Raw genomic sequence first — 25,778 nt, forward strand, 5'->3', positions numbered from 1 at the left:
TTTAACTTTTTGTGCTCCTTTTCTGTTTCGTAAGACTGTCAAAAATGCAATAACCCCGATCATTGCAATCCTCAACTTCAATCACAAGCCCATCGCATGTATCTTTTGGTCTGTCGCCCAACATGCAAAATTCCTCGTTAAATTTTCGTCATTTGTTTCCTGATTTCCGCCGCTCTGCATGGAAATTTCGTACTCTTACTATTGTGAAGTATGTTGCCACAAAGCCACAACAACCCTTGCCTTTGGCTGATACTGTGGATTTCCTAATCTCTGCTACGTCGTTGAAGACTTCAATCTTCCATAGATATACTCCCGACATCAAAAAAGTGTACTAGAAGTTGGTTTAGTGAGAGAAGGGCCTCTGGCCAGTCAACTTGCAACTAGTAATACGAGAAGGTATAAGCATAGAGAACCTCTTAGCACACGAGGGTGAGGTAAGGCTTGGCCTAACTAGGCGTGGCTTGTTGGTGGACCAGAAGACGGATCCAGTCCGGGGAATTGAGAGGGATCCATGGCCATGTACTCAAGAAGATCGAGACCACCAACGTTGACACCCTCAGGCCCCATGGCAACGGAGGGATTCTCCACGTTTTGGAAGAAAGCTGGGCCAGGAGGCAGATACCACATCTCGTTGCCTTGGTGGTTCCAGTCTTCAAAGAGGCTGACATCCATATTGGCAACCGCATTGTCCACCACTGTAGGTGTGGATGGACCCATCGAGCCCTGCCCAGGATAGGGGAAGTTCTGGGCCGATAGATCAAATGGAGTCGCTGAAATATTGTTGGCCTCGTGAGTAGGAGCCTGAGCTGGCGCTGAATTGGGGTCGTCAGTATTGATATCAACACCCCTTTGCATAGGATGCTTACCGTTTCCGCTGAGCCCATCTCGGAGTCTCTGAGCATGACCACCGACCCAGTTGGCATTACCGTCGCCATTCGCAGCAACACTATCACCATTTTGGGTCTGGCCATCTGGAACGGGACTTTGTCCCCTGCCAGAAGCCTGCTGCATGGTGGGAGCCTGGATGAATCGGTTGCGGAGGCGGCTCGTCAGAGACTCAAGAAGGTCTGCAAAACGGATTCCCAGATGGACGTCGTCCACGACGCAGTTTCTCAGCGCCTCAACAGTTGCGTCCATCAATTCGATGCTCATTCTGACGTCTGATCTTGGGGCACCGAGAGCAAAGGTCTTGAGCAGGAACATGGCACCACTAATGATACGGAAATATGTTCGTACGGGAGCATGCTTGAGATAGTCGCCAGGCAGAAGACCCTCGACAACTGTGCGAAGAAGGTTTCGACTTCCCTCAACCACTTCACGGATATACTCCTGGTCATGGGCAGTGAAACCACCAAGCTGACCCAGTGGAAGCTTCCCATAATTGATCATAGTCTGAGGCGACAACTGTGGGTGACCATTCACAGCTGATGCTCCATGGTGTCCAGAGTTGGCTGTCGCCCCAGCTTGGTTGGTGCAGCGTTCGACAACGGCTTGAAGCGAAAGAGAGTTGATATAGATGCGCACATATTGATACTCGATCGTCAGAATGTGTCTGATAAACTCGGGCAGACGGAACAGCTCGAATTCTCTCCACCAATCGCGGAGAAGAGGCTCAAACTCCTTGAGGATGCTTATGTACTTTCCATTCTGGATGATTTGTGTGGTATACTTCCGTGAACGGAAAATCTTTTCGTTGCCCATCTCCATAGCATTGCTGATGCCGGCCCAGCAATGAATGATTTGGTCATCCAGTTCTAGATCAGGGACATAGTTGAAGTGGTTAGACAACGAAGAAGGGTTCGTCCCAGGAGTTGTTCCATCCACTGACGTAGGTCGGAATCGAGCCAGAGCAGGATCGCTTCTCCTGAGATGAGCTGGAGCCATGTTGGTCCAGCCGAGCCTACCTGCCAGTTGCGTGGTATAGATAAGCAAGAGACGTTTAATTCGGAAAGCTCTCTGCCGGTACGATTCTTCTTGATACTCGGGACGAGTAATAGCGTCGTCTCTCAGTAGCTCATCGATATCATCAAAGACACCCAGCTCATATGCCAGTCCATTTGCAGTGCTGAGCAACATCCAGCACATTCGGTCACTTCTCCACGCGGGCTCGAGCCAGCTCTCAATCCTCTTGCCGCCAAAACCAGTGCCCAAAGTCTTACTTGGGTCCTCATCGGCAGCTGTGATAGCTTGGAAGCTGGCTTCCATAGGAAGAACTAGTTCATCGGTGGCCTCGGTGGGCGGGAAGTGCAGGGCGCGAGGGTGCCACTCGGTCAGAATCATTAACGACTCAATCGTTCCCAGGGTTCGCAAACTGCCCTTGCGGAGTCCGCGCCAAGGTGCCGTACTGCTCGTCTGAGACTCGTCAAAAATGGCACTGGTGCTTGGTGGCACGCAAAAGCCACCGCCAAAGGCTTCCTGTCCCCACAAGCATCGCTCGATCATCCCCCGTAAATACATCCATAGTTGCTCATGGATTGCGTGCGATCGGCAATGACCACCGGTACCGGGCATTTGACGGTATCGCGAGGCAATCGTCAGCAGCGTAACGGTCAAAATAGGCTCTTCGTAAAGTAAAGTGACATGAGATGCAGGGTTGCTGAACGTGGGCGGCGATATAGGTGTCAGGGGAGACAAATATTTGTAATAACTATTAGAAGAATTAGCATATTAATTCTGACAGACGTTGAAAGTAGTCTTACTAGTCAATGTATTCGATCGCTTCCAGGGCTGTGAACCAACCAGCACGAACAAAACGGAAGCGTTGCCATGCCTTGATAGCTTCAGCATACCCGGGCTGCGAGCTAAGCTCGGGCCGTGAAAGCTCAGGATCGATGGGCTGTTCCGTCTTTGGTGGTTTGGAAGTCGATCTGGGGACATAACCATAAGGGCCAGTATCCTCAGGTGGGGGTCGAGGGGGCGCAGGATGAGCAGATGAAGTGCTTTCTCTGCGTTCACGGTCAACAGCGGGACTGTCGGAAGTTAGCATTGAGCCTGGAATTGATTGAGGCTCAAGCAGTTGCAGATCATACCTGTCCGTTGCAGCTTTATACAACAGGTCCAGTGCATCCTGGGGACCAAATACGCCTCGCCGCATCACCGTTTGAGCTTCGATGTTCTCAAGAGTCTGGTTGGCATCACCTTCCGCCCCCCACTCATCCCTCCCGCGACCAGCCCTGTTACCATCAGGACGACGGAGCGGCTGGGACTGTCCTCGGGAACCTCCCGGGGTCAAGGGAACATTGCTGTAGGATCTGCGTTCGATGAATGGCGGAGGGCTCGCATTTCTATTAGTTCGCTTGCGACCATTTCTCGTGATGTAATCGTCCTGATCACTTCCATCGTCATCAGTCTTGCGCTTGCGACGAGTAGCACTGAAATAGCAATCTTTGCTCTCGCGGCGACAGCGCACACATGGAGGATCGTGGGGGTTGTCGACACTGCCAAGATCGCATCGCACTTTGCGCCGCCGACAAGGGATACAAGCTTGATATACGCGCTTGTGTTGAGGTGCTTGGTTTGCGTTTCCGCCAGGCGTCTGCTGTGCTGAACCTTGTGCGTTACTGATCGATGCGGCGGGACTCGAATCTGAGGCCCCGGAAGCCGGTTGATACGGGGCCATCATCAATGGCTGACAGGAATTTGGATGAGGTCTCGTTGATGTCCCTTGGCGATTGGGATGCCGAGCTGAAAAGGTGGTGGTGCTGGGGCTCGATAAGACGCCCAGCGCAGGCGTCGACGACGACGTCGCCGTGCTTGAGGCAGGCAGGTCAGCTCAAAAGCGGGCGAGGCTCGGATTGACAGGCGATAAATAAAAAGACAAGGCTGATGGAATATGATGTCGCGGTTCGGTTTGCGGCGGTTCGGCGAGGGAAGACAAGAAAGCGTGGGCCGAAGAGAAGCGAACGGGGGGGGGATTGACGACCTTTTTGGAGTTCTTCTAGGCCGCTGGGTTCGGTGAGTAGCTTGTATATGTTAGTCTAAGAACATGACCCAGGACGCCGGACACAAGGGTTTTGATTCGAGTGCCCTGTGCGTAGGTTACCTTACCTTAGGTAGGTGGTAGTATTGTCCAACCAGGTACGTACCCTTATAGATAAAGACTTGATAGTGGACCTCAATGCGGGGGATGATCACTTGAAGCCAGAGACAAAGCAATCTCGGCCGGGAGAGGGAGAGGGAGAGGCCAGTGCAGAGCCAGTTCAATGGAGTCTGCAGCCTCAATTGGCCAGGGCAAAATGTGCTCAGCTAACAGAGACCTGGGGTAAAAGCTTTTCTCATTCCCTGCTTGAGGGGAAAGGAGACGTACGTTGAGAGTGTACCTGAATAGTAGGTACCTATGCGTACTGTCCCCAGCGAATCCAATGAGACAGACTGTGATGGCTGTTCTGGGGGTGAAACAAAGATGTCGGTAAAGCTGGAACAGATGTGATAGGCTCAGAGGCTACCACGGAAGGTCACGAGCGCTGTCGTTATTTTCTCTGTCATCTCTGTCCAACGACTAGTCAGCATTAAGATATTGATTGATGTTAGAAATCAACATGGACATTGGAGGGTCAAAAGACTTGGGACTCTAGGTCGGGATGTAAAAATAAACTGACCAGAGAGCCTACCTTAGTACCTTACCTACTGAACACTGAACTTACTAAGACAAGTAACTCTCATAGTAAATCTGCCAAAGTAATTTTATTACTTGGGGTTAAAGTCTTACGTTTTCTGCCATCCTCAGGAGGCGTAGTACACACTAATTGTCAGGTGATGGATTGTCAATGTGATACCTTACGTATTGGAAATCAAGAGTAACTTTCTTCGACTTAGGAGATGACACAGTACACAGCATAGCCATTCCAATCGAGATCAGTCCAGTTTCGTTTATGTTAGCTAGTCCATGTGCCAAGGAGGTTTGCAGGAATGGCGTTCAGTCTTCTGCCTCCCATCTTCACCGTATTACAACGATCACCTGCCTATTCCACTACAAGTTCCCAGCCCGTTGAACATAGCAGCATCGCCCACAACATCGTCAGAATTTTCAATGACATGGTAGGAAAAAAGTCTAGAAAAATAGAACAAAAGACCCCGGCCGGTCAAAAGTTCACGTTATCCCGAGACAGGCAAGTCGATAACCAAGACCAAGCCTTATTGGCCCACCCGGGATTTGATATCGTTTTCCTGCAAAACCGCTGCAGGCGATCGAGAAACCAGGGCCCAGGATCCAATCTCGTGCAGCCCTCGCAGGAGCAAAAGAGCAACTCCCTGGGCCTAGCAGCTAACTTCCATCATGATCTTCCTCTAGGTAAACTTTGTATGTCTAGGGGCTTGTTTGGCATTGACAGCTGACCATGATCTCTTTCAAGCCCTCTTTCTTTCTTTCTTCTCTTCATTTCGAAGCATCTAAATATCTTTATGGTTCCCAAAGATCCCAATTCTCTAGAAGCTAAGGTATTAAATACATAATCTCGAACTTCAATATGTATCAGCACTTATCTAAAGCCCCCCTTCCACACCTCCTATATCTCCCACACAACCAATCATGAATCTGAGGCGCACGTCACGTTGACGACGCCTCCATCTTGACATTTTTACATAGCATAACGCGTCGGTCTATCAAAACCATCTCTCACTCGTCTCGTAAGAATTATCTAGAACAAGAAGGACATAATCGATCCCTGCAACGACAACACCAACAATGGACGTGCAGCCTCGGGGTGCGTTATCCCTGCCTCTTATTGTGGATTGTTTTACGTCTTGGCTTTTTTCACGATGGTCGAAATCCTCCTAACAACAAACCCCGCAGAGACGAATACTACCCCTGCTTTCTTTCCATTCGTCAATGGCAGCTATCAACAACCGCCATGTCTTACCCACACGCTTCTCACTCACATATGTACAGTATGTATGTGTAGTGACTTGGTCTGTAACAGCACAATCTTGCATATAAATACCCTTCTCTGTTAGATTTCCGGGCCGGAGCCGGAGCCGGGAAACTACATGACCCCCTAACTCCGCACGGGGGAGCTCAAGAATGTGGCTTACAAAACGCCCAACCTGCAGCAGCTGTTCTGCTATCTCAGCAAACGACGCCCTATTGCTTGCCATCGTGTAAACCACCAAAAGAACCCCTGCTGCGATGCGTACGTAACAAGAACGCACTCAAGCGGAGAATTACTCCTCGCTTACTTATCTCTGTCCTCCACCGTGTCCATCTTTCCGTCACTGCCGGGAAACCTGTGCAAACAGATCCCCGCTCACTCTTGAGCCAATGTGTCACTGCTACTCAAGTCCCATAAGTGCCGATGCGGCTCACCAAGTCATCAACTCGAGTTGCGTCTCAGCCGGACCGGTAGTTGGGACTTTTGAGGGGTGTTGATTTGGAGATGATCTGAAGGGGGGTGATGATGGTGTGTTCCAATAGAAGTGGCATGTCGATGCGCAGCTGGTTGTTTAATATTAACACCAAGGACCTAAGGATCCAGAGCCATAGACTGACTACCTTGAATACTCGCAGCCAGGACCTTGGCTCTTCGTTGTCTGAACCCAGCGTTTAAAGAACGGCAGATGCTATCGCACCATATTCCTGAAGCAATCGTCGATTTACAACGAGATACGCCTGGAAGGCATCAGAGGTCGTTGCCTCATGCTCCAACCTACTTGTTGTTCTTTGGCATCCGCCAGTTCGTGACCAGGTTTCAACATCCATGCAGCGATTTGCATCGAGACGCACATCCTCGGGTGTCCAGTCCGGGCAACATCCGTAACGACACGGCCCCCCGTTACATCCTCCGCCCACGAGAAAACGGCAAGATTCAATGACCGACCCGATTGAAATGATCGATCCGGTCCGCTGAGCTGACCGGTTGAGGCCGAGCCAAGCCTCGATATTATTGGCCGGTTCTCCCTCAATGTTCATCACCCGGGCCCGAAATCCGACGTCCATCCATCAACGAGGTTGTTACAGCATCCTGTCACATCATTATATCTGGGAGGTGATCAAGACAACAGGATAGCATATGATACATAACTTTCAATGAGGTGATACCGTAGGTGATTACTCCGTTGGAACACATGGTTAAAGAAAAAAAAGGTCAGCTACATCTTTTTGGTTCCCTTTCCCTTTCTGGTCCATCCCCTCCGTGCTCATTAACTCGTCATTTTCCTAAATCCAGATGCTTCAGCAACTCTCAAGCACAAACTATAGACCGATTTGTCGACGGAATAGCATTAGAAGTATTAACAATCGGATACGGCTGCATGGTGACATCTAGCCGACAAGGCCCTTCTTGGACTATTGCCAAATCGACATGGTCAGTAACCACGAAACGCTCAGCAACGACCGCCAGGATAACTTACAAGGTGTTCCCAAAGCTTTGACGTCAAGCCATCCGGCATAGTGTAGAGATCAATCGAGAACTCTCCGGCTTTAACCAAGTCATCCACTATTAGCCCACCATACACATCAATTTCATGGAAAAGACAAGGGTGGATATGATATCAAAACGTAAAGGAAAGGGCAAGGGTGCGAATGGTGATACAAACTTGATGGGAGAACTCACCTTCGACATCACTTCTTATGTACGTGTCTGGTCCCTTGTTTTCGTTGATAATCTGAATCACGCGCAGCAGATCCTCCTCCTCGAGCTTCTCCAGGGACTCTGCAATCTTCTCATAGTCGTACTTCTGGGAGCTCTTCTTGGTCGCGAGTCCCTTCTTCTTGGGCCTGTGGTCTTCATCGGTGGGAAGGGGACCCGTTTCACGCAACCGCTCCTGTAAGTTCTGTGAAGGGTTTTTGAAGACCACAGTGTGCGTCTGCTCATATCGTTCCTGCTGGAAGTTGAGATCATGAATGATGGGCGCTAGCTTGGTCTTCTCCGTGGTGTAACAGTCGATGCTAATCTCGAACTCGCCCCAGCCCTCGTTCTTACACGTGAAAGGTGCTTTCTGGAAACCTGGTAGCGGCGCAAAGTTGTTAATCATCATGCTTTGCTTCGCAATATCAGGGATTCGTCTCAAACATACTCTGAATGGGATTATCAAAGGTAGGGTGTAGATTATAGACGACTTTGGTGAAGACGTCTGCGGGGCGCTCGTTGCCATCTTCATCTAGCAAGAAGACCTTCAAGCTCCATTCTCGCATGGGGAACGCCTCTACGGGTGACGGCTTGTCGCTAGTAAAACACGATCGTCAGTACCTGAAAGCAGGTTGCTCGAATCGCTTCTGAAGCAGCTCTTGATCGAGAAGGTACGCGATTCAAGGAAAGCAGACGGGACGTCGGAAAAGATTGGCGCAAACCTACATGATTTGTTGCTCAGTGACAACTTTGATTTTTCGCTCCAACAAGTTAGCCTTGGTTCTAAGTGTCACTCTGACGGGTGCTGCTCGTGAGCGGCGCGGAGCCATGATGATGAGTTGTTGGAGGTGTAGTGCTCAAGTGTTTGGAGATGTGGAAGCTAGGTAGGCAATAAAAGTCACACGGTAACACAAAACCTCAAATAGCTGAAGTGAATTAGAGAGGCGCTGGCGCACAGTGTAGACCTGAAATGAGAATAGAGAAGAAACACAAAGGCGTGGTAAGGTACGTGACACAAACCGCCGGTGGATAATGAGAATGAGGCTGCAACAACGCGCATCAAGCGGGCTCCCAGAAGTGCAACAGCACAGAAGCAAACATCAAGGCGAGACCACTGAGTGCCTCAACGGACACTACAGCTGCCAAATAGAAAGCATCATGGGCGTCCATGGCCGGTGAGGTGATCTGTCTTTGGCTGTCCGACCTCAACGCGCGACGCTTGTCACCGTTTGTCACTGACACGGACACTGGCTAGCACTGGCAAATGCAGATGCAGATGCAGACAGATACGAACAGACCGCGACCAATCTTTGCAGAGCCTCACGGCGCGACACACTTGACCGTGAAGCGAAACAAAGCCAGGCATGACACAACCGTGGACTTTTCAAGCACCCAAAGACAGACAAGAAAAGAGGCTGCGACTACAGCAAGAGGCGAAAACGGCGAAGCAATAACATGAACGAATACAGCAGCCCAAGGGGGCCAAAACGATCCGAATACACGTCGAGGAGCAGGGCAATGCGACTCGGGGAGAGGATAGGATTGGATTGGATTGGATTGGATTGGATCGGATTTTCAAACTCACCTCGACCAACATCTTTTCTCCGGGTCAATAAACAGCAATTGGAAGTAACCAAACGTGGAGGGCAAATTTGGAAGATAAGGTAAAGACGGGAACAGCCAAGAAGATGGACGTGGATACACAGGGACACACAAGTGATGAGGAAAGGATGTGATGCGTCGGGTCGGGTTACAAAGACGACCAGAGGCAAGGTACAGCAGTTGAAAATGAATTGAATGGATGGGACTGGAAACGAAACGGCGGCGGAAAACGGAGACACGCCAGCCTGTACCGGCCAAAGACAGCCCAGGAGACAGTTGGTTGCTGGTTGCTGGTTGGACGGGGCAGCAGGGCGAGAAATGGCTGCCCGTACGGATATGGGCCCCGGGGCAGGCGCAGTCAAGTCTAGCTGGTACCTCAATCTAACAAAGAGCTGAGGCAGGTGGTGAAACTGACGATTAACAAGGCAGACGACACGATATTGCTGAAATGGACTCTGTACCAAGGGCATACAATTTAAGGAAAGAAAGAGGAAAAAGAAGTTCGCAAGGAGAGGCCCTAGAAGCAACAAGCAGATCTATCATTATGCCTACCTAGACAGACTCGACGCGAGCGATCAAGACGTGAATTGTTTTTGTCTCCTGTCAGGCTGCCTTGCGCTTATAGGGGAAGGGTTCCAGGTTCCAGGGCACAGGACACACTGAATCGCTTGCTCCACAAGTTACCGCTCTTGACTCCCTAGCCTCTGGGAGCAAGAAAACACCGGACCTTGATCCTAAATGACAAAAAGACTTTGGTAAATTTGCATAAATTTGTGATATCTTTTGCTGAGTTTGTTTTGACACCTCATATCAAGATCCGGTGTTTTCTTTCTCCCTGAGGGTTAGGTACCTGCATTTCACTGGCCAATGACGTGAATATCCCAACGGGAACAGATACGATAGAAGAGGACTTCGAATTCAGGGCTCTATTCTGGACTGCCAACTCTGCTTGTAGACTGTGTACTCTACCAGTAGGGGTATCTCGACAGTGGCATGTAAGTTCTTCCATGACATCCAACGAACAAAGGACAAAGGACAACACGGTTGGCCTCCAGACTCAAGGTACGCACATCATCACGGGGAGCTCTACCATGATCCAACATACACTCAAACTGCACTGTTCTTCATCATAATCAACTCGAGTCCTCATCACCCACGAGACTAGAGCAAACATGATGCCAAGACACACCAGCCACAGCTCCATTGTCGACATCAGCCACATCGACCGCCCACAACTCATCAAATTCGAGTCACAAACAATTACTTTATATAGTAATAAACAAGATGTCTATGGAATTTTTTTTCTTTTACTTCTTTCAACAGGGTGCTATGTGATATGATGTTCCTATGATGCTAACTATCCATCCGTCCATCCATCCACCAATCCGCCCTGGGGCTGAACCGAGGCCATTCACCTCAAAAATAATAATAAGTCCTTTCCGTCCTAGGAACCTCTATCTATCCATATCAAAAACAGACTCGGGATTTGGTGTTGTGGCGTGGGTGAAGTGTGCGCGTATATATGACTGGCCAAGCGTCCTCAGCAGTATAAGGAGCTTGCTTGCTGTTGTGGCATGCTGTATGGGAGTGTTGGAGTGGACTTGCTTCTGTAAACCGTAGAGCTACGAACGAGTGGGAGCCTGGCGACATACAGATCCATCTCCGAAGGGGCAGGGGAAGGGGAGGGGTCGTATGAGATAGGCTGCTTAGGAAGCGGGAGCCTCGGCCTCCTGAGCCTTGTTGAAGATCTCCTCGTTCTCCTTCTGAGCCTTCATGAAGGAGTCCTTGAAGTTGTTGGCGTCTACAAATAAATTAGCGATTGTCTTTACTCGGAGTTCGTTGACCGGTGGAACATACTCTCAGCGTTGGCAAATCGGATGGCCAGAGTAACGGCCTCGGGCTCACCCTCGCTGACATCGGCAGCAGCGTTCCACACCCAGCTTCGGTCGGAGCCAACGTTGGGGGAGAGCTTCATCTCGGGGACGATGTAGTGGTTGGCGCAGACCTTGAGGGTCTTGTCGCGACGCATGACCAGTCGGGTCTTGCCGTTCTCCTTGTGCTTGAGCAGACGAACGTCGCCAGTGCCACGCTCCTTCCACTCGCTGCTCTCCTTGACGAACTTGAAAAGCTTAGCGCGCATTTTGAAGGTCTGCTCCTCGGCCTCCTCGTTGGTCTTGGTGTCAACCTTCTCGGTCAGCTTGATGACGGGCTCGAAGTGGACATCCTCGGACTCGGGAGCCTCCTCCTATTTAAGTATTCCTGTTAGCCTCATACGTTTCGCAAGGATACGGTTCCAGCACGCCGCTTCTGAGACATGTGAACGTACCTCGTCGCCCTTAGCAGCCTCAGCAGCCTCTCGCTGGGCCTTGGCACTGCCAGAGTTATCACCGCGCTCCTCCTCCTCCTTCTTCTCCTTCTTAGCACCACCACCGAACATGGAGAAGACGGAGGAAGATGTGACGGGCTTCTCAGCCTCAGCGGGCTTGGTCTCCTCGGGCTTGGTCTCCTCGGGCTTGGTCTCCTCGACCTTGGGCTCGGTGGGCTCGGAAGCAGACATCTTGATAGTTTGCGTGTTCGGTTGAGAATGTAAACTCAAAGTTCTGTTGCCCCTCAGACGTCAGCAACTTTTTTTGCGTATCCAGGATCCCAGTCCCGCAGGCATGCTTTTACCCCTCCTCAGGTAAGGAGGGGCTCAGGACCTTTATTGCCCCAAGCGTCTCATGGGGAGGGAGAAAGTAACAAAAGCCGGACAGAGGAAAGCGTGCGATCAGACTTACCAGATAAGCGAAATGTAATTAGGAAGATGCTTCCGGAAACGCAAGGGACGGTGTTGAAAGTTTATGCTGTGGTGTTGATGGATGTATGGAAAGTAGATGGTGGAAGTGGGTTGCGGTCAAGGTCTGGTGATTTGTTTTCACTTGGGCTTAGTTACCTTAGGTTGTCTGTCCGTCAGGCTGCCGTCCCGCCGCCCTAAGGTACTGTAGAAAAAAACTGAACTGCCCCTCCTTTTCCCCTGGGCTGTTGTGCCCTCCACTACTACTCCGTGCTGATGCTGCAAGAACTTCCATCTGCGGCCCTTGTGATTGGGGACCGCTTTGAGCTCTGACGAAGTACCTCCAAGGTCATTATTAGCTGCAGAGATACCTGCTAGGTCTTCAAGCAAGCAACGGATCGGGCAGGGATTGCAAGATTGCCTGTGGAGTAACTCTTTGGGTGGGGCTTAAAGTGCAGGATTTTGGATGCTCGTTATGAACCACGGCAATACTCAAACAAGATGTTGTGAATATTAGAGGTTCAGAATATGAGGGCATGTTAAGTATAAAGTATTATATGCGTGTTGCCTTCGAACAGAGTCCCCGCCTCTGTTCGAATCTGTATCAGAAAGCTACACTGTTGCAACAGATATCTAGTTCTGAAGCCATTCAACAATTCCACGATGTTTTTGTTTGTTTAGCTCCGTTGCCAGGAGACTGACTCCAGTGCTCATTTCCACTGATAGGTGATACGATTCATGAGTTGAGATGAAGTAAATTAATTTATTTACTTGACTATAGTTGGCTTCCTTTTTGTTCTGATCTTACAAGCAACTCACCAGGCCAACAACGAATCACTTTCCGCCCAAATATAAGACACTCAAAGCTGTTGAAAGGGGTCCGTCGATACCGTTGACTATCATAAAAATAAAAGCGAGGAAAGAGCAACCATAATAGAAAAAAGACGTCTACAGATGGTATGAGACCCATGAACTCCAAATCCACCACCGGCCCAGATAAACCCATACCTCAGCATTGCCAAAATAAGTCCATCCTTGACATATAAGTCCTCGTCCATGATAATGATGAGGGGGAATAACATGGCAAGAAAGAAATGAAAAACCTTGCGCCATAACACACAAACCAGGGTCCTTTTTCTTCCACTATACCCTCTGTCCCTCTCCTGTGTCTCGACGGTTCTTTACGGGCCAAGCACGGAAGAATTGCTCAAAACCAGACGTCTTACTGATCTTGTTGGTTGTCTTTCGAAGCTTCCTGTCGTTTGCAAGTTTCTTGGCCATGAACTTCTTGGCCGCACATTGGTAGCGAGTATACTCTTTCTCTCCTGCGGTGTACTTGATCCACCAGAGCCTAGCTTGGATCTGAGCATTCAACAACTCCAACTTTGCCTGTTGTTGCATCGCTTGCGTGTCAGGCATGTACAGCTTGACGTCGCCCACAACAGCCTCCAGTTGCCTCGAGATGCCCTCTGTCGCAATCTTGGCACGGTCTCTGATATCGGTCTTGATCCAGCTCAAAGATCGGTGGGCCTTGTGGAATCTGTGTTCCAAGCTCTTGAAGACGCTGTCAGATGTATTCATGAAGTTGTCAGAGGCTGTTCCCAAAGAGCGTTTGGCTTCCTCAAGACACCGCTCTGCCTCTTGAGCAGCAGCGGGGACAAGTTCTGGGAAGTATTGTGCAAAGGCCCAGGTCGAGTCCAAAGCCTCTGAGATGATACCCTTCTGGAATGTGATATGAAGGACCTTGTGAACCTTGGGTCGACAAGTAGTGAAAATGTCAATCTTGATTGTTCCATGGGCTTCCTCCTTGGGAATCTTGAGAAGAATGCCTTCGTCGACAGATGAGGTACCAAATCCAACGGATTGGTCGCCTCGTTTGGCGTCGAACTTGAGACAGTCACGATCAAGCCATAGTTTCTTAGCACTTCGAGGCATGTGGATTAAAAAGCCACCTCGCTGTCTGGTGACAGTCACCTCGGGCTTCTTGGCACCCCAGAGCCACTCATCGGGTCGGAGATTCTCAAGAGGGACAAGACCTGTAGGTCCCGCTGATGTTGAAAGAACCGCCAATGTTGGCAATGAAGTATAGCTTGAAGTCAACAGAGTGGGGTGAGTTGTGACAGCGGAGGTGGCTACGGGTATGTGGGGTACTACTTCTTTCGATAGTGGAGTGTAGCAGGTGCGGATCAACGACATCAAGACAATGGCGAGGACCGCAGGGAGGATAGATTTGGCGAATTTGGTCATTGCCTCCCGGGGACGGATCGTATGGGGCTGAACTTCATTCAACCATTTGTTGAATCGCGCTCGCTGGCTCTCTGCCTGCTCTTGGACATCATTAGGAGACGGCTTCTGGCTGTCTTCAGTCATGCTAGCGTCGGGACTAGGGATCGATGGGGTTTTGAGACTTTGTTGAGTATACTCAAGAGAGCTTCGATATCGAGCTTCATCCTCCGACTCGGACTCAGGCTCAGCTTTGGTATCAGGCTCAGGCTCGGGCTCGGGCTCGGGCTCTTCTTCTGCCTCTATTTCAGCCTCTACCTCAGGAAGCGGGCCATTCTTGACGACTGAGGCCCAGCTTTGCTCTGCTTGTGGAATCTCGTTTATGTCCATAGATTCAGACACAGACATAACAAGTGGCTCTTGTACGGATTGTAAAGCGGGAGGTTCGTTCTCATCGGCAAGAGATTCGTCATCGTACGTCTGCTCAGTGCCGGCTAGGCTATGGACGTCTTCGGGGTAGTGCACGTCGAGGGAGCCGACAGACTCGCTGATAGACTCGGTGTAGTTTCCATCCTGAGACTCGGTATCGGTGCCCGAAATTAGTTCATAAGTGGACTCGGACAAGCCAGTGTCCTCAGTGGTGGTGGTGATACGCATGATGTCTGGATTACTGGACGATATCCAGTTGGCGAGATGCCGATTGCCTTGGGGGCGAGGAAACCGTAGAGTGGGTTCGGAAGTAGACAAGGAACTTCGGTTCGATGATATTGTGCTCGGAGCAGGCGTCGCCGGCGTTGTCGGACGGGAGAAGGGGCTCGAGGTTCGACGCTGGGCAGCTGGTGTAAGCGAAAACGTCGAGGATGATGGCGTAGGGGACTGGCGAGTCGATCGGTGTTCAGTATCACGGTGGACGGCAGAGGGAGTGGATGGAGTATCAGGATCCTGCTGTTCCATAACGATGCGAAGATACAGTAAAATCAGGTTCTATCCCATCAGAAGCTTCATAGCAAGAAGCAACCTGCGAAGGATAATACGATGAGGCGTCAGGTGAAGTCGGATTGCGAGGGGCAAGTGAGAGTGAGGTGGGAGGATAAGGTGAGGGGTGAGCGGAAGGCCGGATAATGGGGAAGGGGGGTCTGCGTAGGACTGTGATGGCGGGGGGAAGCCTGGAGGAATATTGTGGAAGAATAGAGGTGAATAGATTCTTGTTTTGTGTTTGTGGAAAGACTGAGTTTAGGAGAGAAAAGAAGAGAACTAACAGGCGAAGTCGGAGTCACAAAAATGTGGCCTCAACGCAGTCTGGAAGTATCGTTGTTCCAGGTTGCTCCGGGTCCGTGAGGTCCAATGTTGGCGAAGGCGTATAGACTGAGCTTGGCCTGCTTCGCTGCCTGGGGCTGTCTGTCTATGGCCAAAGAGCAAGGCAGCCAAAAAGAGGTGGAGATTTGGCTATTGTGTGCACTTTACGTGGCAGAGGTTGGTCAAATAGGAAGCCAGCGTGTTGCTGAGGTCAAAAACTCAAATCCAAAGGTTCCTGTTGTGTTGTGTTGTTGCGATGAAATGTGTCGCTGGGGTGCTGACTATGAATGATGATGGCGCACAGTCTGGGGTTCGGGTTGTGAGGATAAGCTCGGGCTTCGAAGCTGATAAGATCTCACTGTATGTCCCTTTGCTGGTGTCAGAAGAATGGGGTCTTTTCGTAGTGGCTGGGCAGCTCAAAGGGTCAAGAGCAGGTGGTGTTGATGGACAGGAGAAATTAGAGAAGAAGAAGACGAAAAGGATGGATGGATGAGGCAGACGAGATAGATATTCACTCCCTCACTCAAGCTGCAGGTAGCCCAGCTGTGGATTGCTTTGAGCTTGAGCTTGAGCTTACATGACAGATGCTTTAGATTATGGCGCTGTCCTGAACCTAAAATACGTACTATCCTTCTCATGGGCTTCTATAAGCTTCAGCTCCAGCCCTTCATTTCTTTGTACAGGAGTAATGAAGCAATTTGAATCATCTATTCACCACCTCTCAAGGTCGTTGTGATGTGTTTGATGTCTTTCCCGTCCTCGTTGTCGTCACTTAAACTGGGGTCCCTGCTAGCACCAAAGAGGATCCATGCATTTCACGCCCATTTAGATAGGGAGCCTGCTCCAGGGAGGGTTTGCCCAAGTCAACATTGGATGGGAAGTTTCAAGCTTTTTGTTAACTTTCAAGACTGCAAAAGTGAAAACATTTCGTCGAGTCACATATCTTGTACCACTCGTTTATTGAACCTTCTCTGCCCTGTTTGTTTCTCGCTTCCTGGTAACACATCTGTTGATGTTCAGTTTCCTATATCCCCAAGGTAACCTAACTCAACTTACCTATGGGCTTATCGCTTTGCATGCACTATCGAACCCTGCAACCCCCACCATGAACCGTCGTGACCTCTTAGCGCAACTGCGGGGTATGATACTTCTGTTTCGGGCTGAAATAGCCCACTCATTAGACCCCGTGAGCAAACCTCCCGTCTCATCTGTTGTGCTGTCAGGTCAGTCTCGAGATAGACTTAACCGCCGAACCCGATTTCTTTTCTTCTACATCGGTACTACTAGCTATTTAAGCGCGAGATAAGACTCGTAGAAGAGTCATCTCACAAGCTTGTTAATCGCACCATTCTCGCCGCTATGGTTCATGTTGTTCAGCTATGTTACTTTTACGATGCCCAAAACCAACAATAGCTACTAGGTAGCCAACAAACGCCATAAGGTGCAGCCCCATGTCGGAATATTATTCTCATACGTATACGATATTGGTAGCATGACGTAAGATGCATTTGGTTGGACCAATCGTCCTATTGTAACCCTTTTTGCAGGAAGAATGGCACCCCTGGTTGGATAATCTGCTCACGCAAGCGTCACAACACCAGATCGCATATATATCAGCTTTATCCAACGGCACCGTCTCCGTGAGGATAGACAGATGAAGAATAGGGATCAGAACCCATCGTTTGTATAAGCTAACGTCTTGATTTAGGATCTTGATAAGGGGCTGCTATTCCCATCCCGTAACTGTTCCCGGCTTACCATGCTTCCATATATCATCCAATCCTAGGCACACCAGACCAAAAGAGTGGCCTCACTAATAGCAGCATTTCGAAATTCAAGACAGGTGGTATGAATGGTATATTTTATGGGAATTCAATCGCTTTCTCCCATAACGATTAACCTATCCCAAGTACCCCAATGTCTGCATGTCCACATAAAGGTAGGAGGGTATCTCTATCTGCATTGCAAAAGTCCAAATTCTATCCAGAAGCTCCAATATCATTGCATTATGCTCGTCCACTCTTCTCTCAGCTAAGTGAGCTAGGTCCAGTATTCTAGCTCTTCCTCCGGCTGCATTCATACTCCAAGGAACGTGATGCCACTAAAACATAAGAAATTTTAAGCGTGTCTTCCTCTCTGAAGAACTCAACGCCATGGTTGGGTATCGTAATCAAAGACATGAACTTAGAGTTATGCCCATGGGAATAGTATAATGATTGTGTGTCGTAGACGTGGCCGCATTAAGGTGGTAAAAGGTATAATAAAGATGACATGACCCAGCACATTATAGAATAGTGTGTTGTTGTAGTAGTTGCTTTAACGATGAGGTGCCAAAGGTCTCATCGTCAGGGATCATCTCGATCAGACCTGTCAAGTTGGCGAACAGGTCACCTTGGTTTCGATATCCGAGCATAGCGGGCACGGCAGCGTTGTCAAATTCGATCTCTTCATAGTGGACCTTGACGAAGTGAACCTCGGGGTTGGTCTTGACAATGGGCATGAGTGCTGACTCGATAGTAGCAGAGACCTCACACTGGACGAGTTAGCATGATGTTGGTTAAAGGAACGGTGGGTCAAAGCATACCTCATGATCATACACAAACACGACAACAGTTGTTTCCCTTCCAACCTTCTCAATGGCGTCGAGGTAGCCAAGAGCATCGACCTCATCTAGTCGGCCATAGATGCGTACACTGGGACTTGTTCGTCGATTTCTAACAGATCGGCTGGCCTCGCTCTCAAGCTCACGTCGTCGGCTCTCGCGCCACTCAGCAAGGAAAGCCTCCTCGTCGGCATCACTTGCGCTCTTCGCATCGTCATCGCTGCTCTCGGTATCGCTCTTGACGGGAGTGGGAGCTTCAATGCCGAAGATGCTGTTGCGGGCAGTGCGGACTCGGTGTCGCCACTTGTTCTTGCGGGCAGCCTCGTAGTTTCTCGCATCGGCAATGACTCCCTTGACGCCAGTAGCGCGGCCGCTGTCGAAAGAGACAGGAGGGAGCTTGATCTCAGAGGCGCCAGCGCCGGTGAGGCGATCGACAGTAGGCATGCGCATTGCGTTATCGATCTGGGCGTTACGGAAAACGTCTTCTTCGGAAAGATCTTGGTGGTTCTTAAGATCGGGGTCGTCACGGTCCTCGGGGTGGAGGGTTTCGCGATATGTGTTCTTGGCGACCAGGTCGTTGAACTCTTCTTGAGCGGCAGTTGACATGACGGGCAGACTTGGGGGGGGAGAGGGGGAGGTTTAATATGTATGTGTCTCGCAACAAAGTGTAGAGGTGAAGATGGTCAATGCCAGAGCAGCGTCCAGGGCCGAACTTGGAAACACAAGTGCAGTATCGTTCTGGAAGATGTGGAGAAGGGGGGTTAAGGCACACAAAGGCGAAATCCGAGTTAGAGAAGACCACGCAAACAGGAGTTTATCGATACAGACAAGGATATGGCCAGGAACAGGGCGGTGAGATGAGCGAAAAGCTTGGATCCAAGGGTCAAAAGGTGACGAGGCAATCCAAGTCTAAGTGGATGGGATCCCCTTTTTCCGAGCTTGGTTTGTTTCAGAATTCGAGTCTTTGGTGAAGGAGGCATGCAATCGACAAGAAACAATAGAGGAACGCGGTCGAGCCACCTGATGATCTGTCCTGGAAACGGTCAGAGGGCGCAAGACTCGGGCGGAGTAGGGATTGAGCGCTCGTTGCAGGGCGCCGAAATAGAAACGCCTTCACTCAATTCGAATGGATATGGAAATGAGTATGACATTTCGGGCAGTTGGTGGATCGCGCACCAATCAGATTGTGGAATAGTAAGCTGAGGATGGTGATGCTAATGCCAACCATAACCTTAAGACATGCCTTAAAGCAGCCTTTCGAATTATATTAATGCAGATCTCTCGATAGCCACCTCCTCGATCAAGATAGACTCGGTAGAGCACATTCCCCAATAGGTTCTCTGACCGCCCATCAAGATTTCCTTTCATCATTGGGTCTTGAAGTCTTCTGATGCGACGACAACAAGACACAATGGGCGCAGAATGGCTCTTCAAATGCAAGCCACGCGCGTAGTCAGGGGTGGGATAGCTCCAGATTAAGCAAGGATCCAGGGTTCACAACGGTTTTTTCTTCACTTAGAGCAAAAGGCTACGTCTGTGTTATTAATCGGCATGACCGGATATAGATGCTACGGATGGATGGCAAATGGTCAATTGATGTTGCATTCCGTTCCGGGACGGGTCACCTGGCCCGAGAAGTCAAGAAGTTGCTGAAATGAGATTTGATGCGGCAAGGTCGCACCAGTGAGTGCCAGCAGCCAGATGGGCTGTTCAGTCCCGTTCAGGGGCAAATACATACGATCAAAGGTAGCGTACCAGTTTATGGCATGTGGGAGAGGAATGCGATCTACTGGTAAATCAAGACATGGAGAGACCGTTCATGGTTGGATCACCAGATCATGATCGGATTAAAACTTGACCTCGTCTGACCTGAGCTTTAAATGCATCAAACAAAGCGCCCAAGGCAACGGAACGACCACATCCACACTCACACTCACACTCACACTCACATCAAGTTCTGCGACAATCCAAAAACGGACTCGGCAATGCCACGGGTTCCTGACATGAAGTGACAGGCATCAATGGCCAATCAGTCGTCAATCTCCAGTCAATCATAGGCAGAGACGGTGATCCACTCTGCCAGGTACGACATGGGTTTCATCTCCAGGCTGAACAAATGCCAACATCAATGATAACTCGGAGAATTCCTTGTATCTGTACATTCATCATAACATCGTTCGCAAGCCATATCAAAATCAAGACAAGCTCGTCACGAGTTTCTGCCTCTAAGAGACCCGTGCACTGCCTCTGTTATTACTCACTCCCCAACGTCGTAGCATAAGCATGACCTGGCTTCTTCATCTCCAGGTCCAATTGAGGCTATAGGGCCGCTAGCGTATTCCGCAGTTGTTTCACGATCTCGTTTCAAGCCAGGACATGGATCCAATTGGATACGGTCAAGGAAATAGCAGAAGCCGAGGGTGGCGGCACGCGACTCTTGCTTCGGTCGTCTATTCGACATGGTTGAGTATGACGACTACGATCGTGGCGTCAACACGGAACGTCAAGGCAGGCGGTGACAACGCCTAGAACGCTTGGACTTGAAAATGACGGCGGTCACGCTCTTTGTTGCTTCAGTTTTGAATCGCAACCTGAAGATGAATGAATGCATTGTTGTTTCGTTCGTGTTGCCAAAACAATGCAAAGAGTCAAGCAGCCAACACCAGTGAATACGCGCCTGATATCTTCCGCCAAGGCATTGTTTACATCTTGAAGTGACTTTTGAATCTCGAAAGCCATTCATGCCTCGATCTTTGATAGTATGGATCTTGTGCTTGGACGCGTTGGTTTGATAACTCAGATCGGACAACCTCACCGACCCAGACCAAGTCACTGTTGTAAAATGAGCAAAAATATCGGCAAAGGTAACTTTCTCTCAGCTACTGGTGGTCTTCTAGCGTGTTTCCAATCCTTCTGATGCACATCATCGCAAGCAATGACCATACCACTCTTATTTCCCCAGACCCAGCCTTGTCCATAGCATCATGGCATGGCCAAGGCTGACTGACTCATGCGAGGCACAATCAATAGCAGTTTGCTGTCAGAACCTTATGCTACCGCCATTCATAGTATAGTTCGGCATTGGCCGCAGCTGTCGCGAGAACTTCAAATGTCATAAATTACAAGGTGTTGCTGGCGGGGTCCTTTACATGGTCAAAGCCGTTGGATAATCTATGCTTCGGCTTCCCCGAAGCCTTCTAGAACGACAACCGTCACTTAGGGCCTTGTTTCTAATTGCACTTTGATCAATAGGTTTTAGCATTGATCAGTTCCTGGCACATTGGATGTCACAACTGTTATGCCTCGAACTCCAACCGTTCAACTTCAATATACTGTTAGCCTCACCCACACCGCCAACAAGCCATAGCATAGTGTCGAATGCGTTCATGGCATGGCTTCTTCCAAGTTCCAACAGTGTATCACAGCGACCACGAGAACCCTCGGGCCATTGTCAGACACGGGCTTTGTGATACCATCCTTTGACAACACATCACGTCTATATCCCGTGACGCATCGTCCTACGCGAGGCATCTATCTTGGTTCTCGTGTTCTCTTCCTGGTTTTGAGTACGCCATGGTTGATTTCATCGTCTACTTGATGTTGGTTCTGCTTTCGTCAAGTATTGTGCTAGGATGGTGCCAGTTCTACTTGACTATCATAACTGGTGACAGAGGAGCAGGTGGCTCTTTCATTGCCATGGATTTCTTCAGACTGGCTATGCTATCGTATCAATCCCCGCAAGTTTGCTCAGTCCTGCTTCTTCGTGTTCTTCGGTAGCCCAGGCATACATAACGAGATTTGTGAAAGTCCATGTCTCTCCAACTTGGTTCTGGTATCTGAGGATAGCATCATCTTTCCACATGCGGGAACCATTTTCAAGGTTTTCCCTTGGCCTCTATGACTTTCCCAGCTTTAGATCTAAAACGGTGGAAGCACTGATAGTCAACGAGTGCGCGCCGTCCTTCCAGTTGTCTCACCCCTCACCAAGCTGGATAGTCAAGGCACTCAGAGACGGTACCACCATGACCAGAACCATCCTCTGTTCTATAAGTATTCTTTAACCTAATTCCCCGAGACGGACTCAACATGTGTTACCGCTTACCTGGACGAGCACCAAACAGCATTCGTTAGTAACAATGTGCCTATGACAGACAATGAGCACCTCGTTGTATCATTCAGCCAACACCTTGTGGAGTTCATTTAACGGGAGTCATCATCTGATATCACAAACTCACAGATCCTCAGTCCCGTATGATCATCAGAAGCATGTAGATAAAGCTCTCGTGCCTTATATCATAAACTTATTCCCACACATTATGTCTAGCCTCCGGACAAGACAAACGGGATAAATGTGGAACGTCTATTGACGGGAAACTTTATTAGAATGTCTATTTCGTCCCTTCTACAGCGCCCACGTATCATCTATAGTAGCCGCATTACTTAACACGCACGTCTGACAGCAAGTACACTATACAACTGGTGACACTTGTCTCCCTCGTTGGCGATCTTGTTCCACTAGGCTCTCCTTGCCAAAGCTTACCCATTGGTCATAACTGCCGGAAGCAACATTAATCAGATATCAAGAGCGATACCAAACAGGTGTGACAACCATATGTCATCGCCCGAGCTTGCCATAACCCCCTGGGCACCCTTTGCCATCGCGGATTCGATAAACGTTGTATTTGGGTGTTCCTTACTCGTCGAGACAAGTGGTCCAGTCGGAGTTTTCAAACTCGCGCTCAGTGCCGACTCAGGCCTCAAGTTGACACAGTAACGGAAACGTTGGCAAAGATTTGCAATGGCAGGAGAAAGGCGTATAGTTTTGAAACATCATGATGTATTATCTCGAGGTCTGAAATTTTTGCTCGGTATAGCCGTCAACTCCCGTGGATTCCCCTCATATAAAATCGTCCCCCACGGCATTGCAGATCTTGGCTCCTTGAATTATTCGTTTTGCAGTAGAAACGGCCCGGAACCGAAAAGACATGTGCCGTTGAGTCGATACGCATACATAGGGCAACTGAACAGAGGAAACCCATCCAATAATACAACCACCCATTACTAACAGCCCGCGTTGTGTCAGAAAAGGGGAAACTATGGTGCAGAGAATTTTGCAGGTGCGAGAAAAAACAGGAAACGGGGAAAACAATAAATAGGGAATAATGAAAAGGAGGTATCGCATCAGCCAGTGTATTTTCTTCCCCAAATCCACCACGAAAAATCGAGTCCGGCTGGGGAAAGTCGTCGGTAGGGGTATGTGTTAAAAGGTGAGGTGCGGTTCGTCACGTCGTCCTGCATTCGCTAGTAGTCGCGATCAAGGTAGGCGTCCTTGGATTTCGGATTCGATGGGCAATATAATCGTTCGAACACAGATGGTATAGTCGCCGCGGCACGTTCTGGCATTTATATATCCAGACAAAAGGTTCATAGTCGCAAGGAACAATTAGTATGCCCAGATTTTAAGCTAGCGTTGTTAGTCATTTTGCTCTTGGTAGCTGATCTTGTCGTTGACTGAAACTTACCAGAGAATCCCATGATCCAGTGCACAAGCTTGTGCCATCGTTGCTTACACCCAAGCAGCTGACACGGTTCTCGTGGCCAACAAGAGAGCCAACCTTCTCGCCTCGAGTAATGTCCCAAACCTAATGGTTGTGTTAGCTCACGGGTTCCAGAGAAGACGAGCTTGTAATGACAAGCACAGATATGCCTTACCTTGCACTCAAAGTCATCGTAACCAGCGAAAAGAAGACGACCCGATACAGATGTAGCCACCGAGGTGATACCACAGAGAATAGACTCGGACTAACAATTCCGTTAGTCGAAGTTAAAGAAACAATTTGCAGAAGTCTACACTTACTCCGTAGAGGTTAAGTTCGCGATCGGCGCGGATATCGAAGAGACGGCAAGTAGCGTCATCAGATCCGGTCACGAAAGAGTGTCCGTCGGGGAAGAATTGGATGGCGTTAATATCGGACTCATGGCCAGCAAAGGTCTGGACAGCCTTTCCAGCGCGAATATCCCAAAGCTTGGCGAAGGCATCACAAGCACCAGAGATGAAGGTGTTTTGATTGGTAGGGTTAAGGCTGATACTCATCACATCACCAAGATGGTCAGCAAACTCAGTAACCTTCTGACCCGTCTCAATATCCCACTTCATACAGGTCATGTCACCAGAGGATGTTAGGATGCTGCGATCATTGATGAATCGACAGCAGGAAAGATAGCCGGCGTGACCAGAAAGCTCACGAGCAACACGGGTAGGGCCATCGCGTTGCTGGTTCAAGTTGTAAATGGAGCAAATGTTGTCGAGACCACCGCAAGCCACGAAGTTACCACTGGGAGCATAGGCGCAAGTCATAACCCAGGAGGAGCGTAGGGGAATGGCGTGGACCTTGTTGGTGGTGTAGGCGTCCCAAATAATGAGCTTGCCATCTTGAGAAGCAGAAACCAGGTGCCTCCTATCGGTCGACCAGTGCATAGCGTAAATCTTAGCCAGGTGACCCTTCAGTGTTCGCTTGGCTTTCATAAGTTGGTTCTTGGGAATAGGCTCATGAGCCTGTTGTGCGACAGCGCGAACTAAACAATTGAGGAGCAGGTCAGCATTGATTCATAGTTTAAAACGTCATGTTGACAAGACGCGTGTCGATAAATATCATTGTTGACAGTCATCGTTGTTTCGTTTCCCAGAGGAATTCGGAGCGGCTAGGCAATCGGGAAGCACGTACGAGTTGTGTCGGCGAGATCATCCTTCTTCCTCTTAATTCGGTCCTTCAGAGTTTCGGCTTCGCGACGAGCCTGCTGAATTCGCGACTGCATAGCCTCGGGGGAGACATCACTGTTGCCTTGGGAGTTCATCGTGATCGACCAGTCAACTTTTGTTGTCGGATGGTTTTACGCGAGACGTGAGGTGAGATTGGACGATTCCCGAGGATCAAGGGGCGGTGTCGAGAGATGAATCGAGGAGAGCGGCGACGATACCCAGGTTCAAGTCGAGCTCAGGTCGAGCAGCAGAAAAGAGCGACTTTCGAGGTGAGAAATTGACGATGGGCGAAAACAGGAGCTCGGCCGGCTGAGGTTGGTGGATGGATTGAAATGGGCGAAATGCAATGCAAATGCAAGTGGAGAGGGAAAAGGCCGGAGGAGAGAGAGGAGCTGGAGGAGAGAGGAGTGAGGAGGATTCTTAGTGGTAGGGGCCTTTAGGGGGGGAGGGAATGTGAGCTACAGACCCGACTGCAGATGGGACTACCTGCAAGTAGGTACATACAGTACAAGCAGGTCCGGGCAGGGGGGCGTGTGCTTCCATTTGAGTGGGTAATCCCAACCAGAGTGAGAGTGGACGAGTGGGCGCGGGCTCGACTTGGCCAGTGGCAGCGGCAGCGGCAGCAGCAGCGGCAACAATAACATAATGTCCGCAGACAGATTAATGACCTAGGTACTTTTAGCAAGCTTCAATTAGTAAGGTAAATCGAACGTGCCTTATAATAAGGCACGGTTCGGTACGGATACAGATTACGGCAGAATGCGACCTTGAGGTATGTACTAACTAGTTAACTGCTAGAGTCAGCACCAAATAACCACTGAAGTGCTGTAGGCTGAAGGATGGCCCTCCACTGGGGCAGTATCAGTATCCAGCTTGCTCCTCGTCTTGTTCTCAAGGTAGAGAAAGACATATGTATATATTCGATCACAACTAAGTTGGCTCAATCGTAACCGTCATCAT

General features: G+C 49.6%; 6 protein-coding genes; all 6 read right to left on the minus strand.

The window, feature by feature from the left end:
- Window positions 1–450: 450 nt before the first annotated feature.
- Window positions 451–3,619, minus strand: FFUJ_09555 (related to ARO80-positive transcription regulator of ARO9 and ARO10; the record flags this gene model as incomplete). XM_023568528.1 has 5 exons in its annotated part: window positions 451–812; window positions 867–2,647; window positions 2,700–2,969; window positions 3,030–3,138; window positions 3,181–3,619. 5 exons carry the CDS (start codon window positions 3,617–3,619, stop codon window positions 451–453), a joined length of 2,961 nt encoding a protein of 986 aa, XP_023435713.1.
- A 3,636-nt stretch (window positions 3,620–7,255) lies between these two features.
- FFUJ_09554 (related to transcription initiation factor IIF 30K chain) lies at window positions 7,256–8,392 on the minus strand (the record flags this gene model as incomplete). XM_023568531.1 has 5 exons in its annotated part: window positions 7,256–7,279; window positions 7,345–7,412; window positions 7,548–7,940; window positions 8,011–8,159; window positions 8,289–8,392. 5 exons carry the CDS (start codon window positions 8,390–8,392, stop codon window positions 7,256–7,258), a joined length of 738 nt encoding a protein of 245 aa, XP_023435714.1.
- Window positions 8,393–10,870: 2,478 nt separating this feature from the next.
- FFUJ_09553 (probable spi1-GTP-binding protein) lies at window positions 10,871–11,721 on the minus strand (the record flags this gene model as incomplete). XM_023568532.1 has 3 exons in its annotated part: window positions 10,871–10,965; window positions 11,022–11,409; window positions 11,491–11,721. 3 exons carry the CDS (start codon window positions 11,719–11,721, stop codon window positions 10,871–10,873), a joined length of 714 nt encoding a protein of 237 aa, XP_023435715.1.
- Window positions 11,722–13,080: 1,359 nt separating this feature from the next.
- On the minus strand, window positions 13,081–15,114 carry FFUJ_09552 (uncharacterized protein; the record flags this gene model as incomplete). The annotated part of the gene is made up of 1 exon (XM_023568533.1): window positions 13,081–15,114. The coding sequence occupies one exon, from the start codon at window positions 15,112–15,114 to the stop codon at window positions 13,081–13,083; it is 2,034 nt and encodes a 677-aa protein (XP_023435716.1).
- A 2,626-nt stretch (window positions 15,115–17,740) lies between these two features.
- FFUJ_09551 (probable phosducin) lies at window positions 17,741–18,664 on the minus strand (the record flags this gene model as incomplete). XM_023568534.1 has 2 exons in its annotated part: window positions 17,741–17,989; window positions 18,041–18,664. The coding sequence occupies 2 exons, from the start codon at window positions 18,662–18,664 to the stop codon at window positions 17,741–17,743; spliced, it is 873 nt and encodes a 290-aa protein (XP_023435717.1).
- Window positions 18,665–23,501: 4,837 nt separating this feature from the next.
- On the minus strand, window positions 23,502–24,913 carry FFUJ_09550 (probable guanine nucleotide-binding protein beta subunit; the record flags this gene model as incomplete). XM_023568535.1 has 5 exons in its annotated part: window positions 23,502–23,522; window positions 23,581–23,700; window positions 23,771–23,860; window positions 23,916–24,634; window positions 24,784–24,913. 5 exons carry the CDS (start codon window positions 24,911–24,913, stop codon window positions 23,502–23,504), a joined length of 1,080 nt encoding a protein of 359 aa, XP_023435718.1.
- Between the last annotated feature and the right edge of the window lie 865 nt (window positions 24,914–25,778).

Source organism: Fusarium fujikuroi, chromosome FFUJ_chr09, assembly GCF_900079805.1.
Source record: "Fusarium fujikuroi IMI 58289 draft genome, chromosome FFUJ_chr09".
In the NCBI taxonomy this organism is placed as follows: Eukaryota; Fungi; Ascomycota; class Sordariomycetes; order Hypocreales; family Nectriaceae; genus Fusarium; species Fusarium fujikuroi.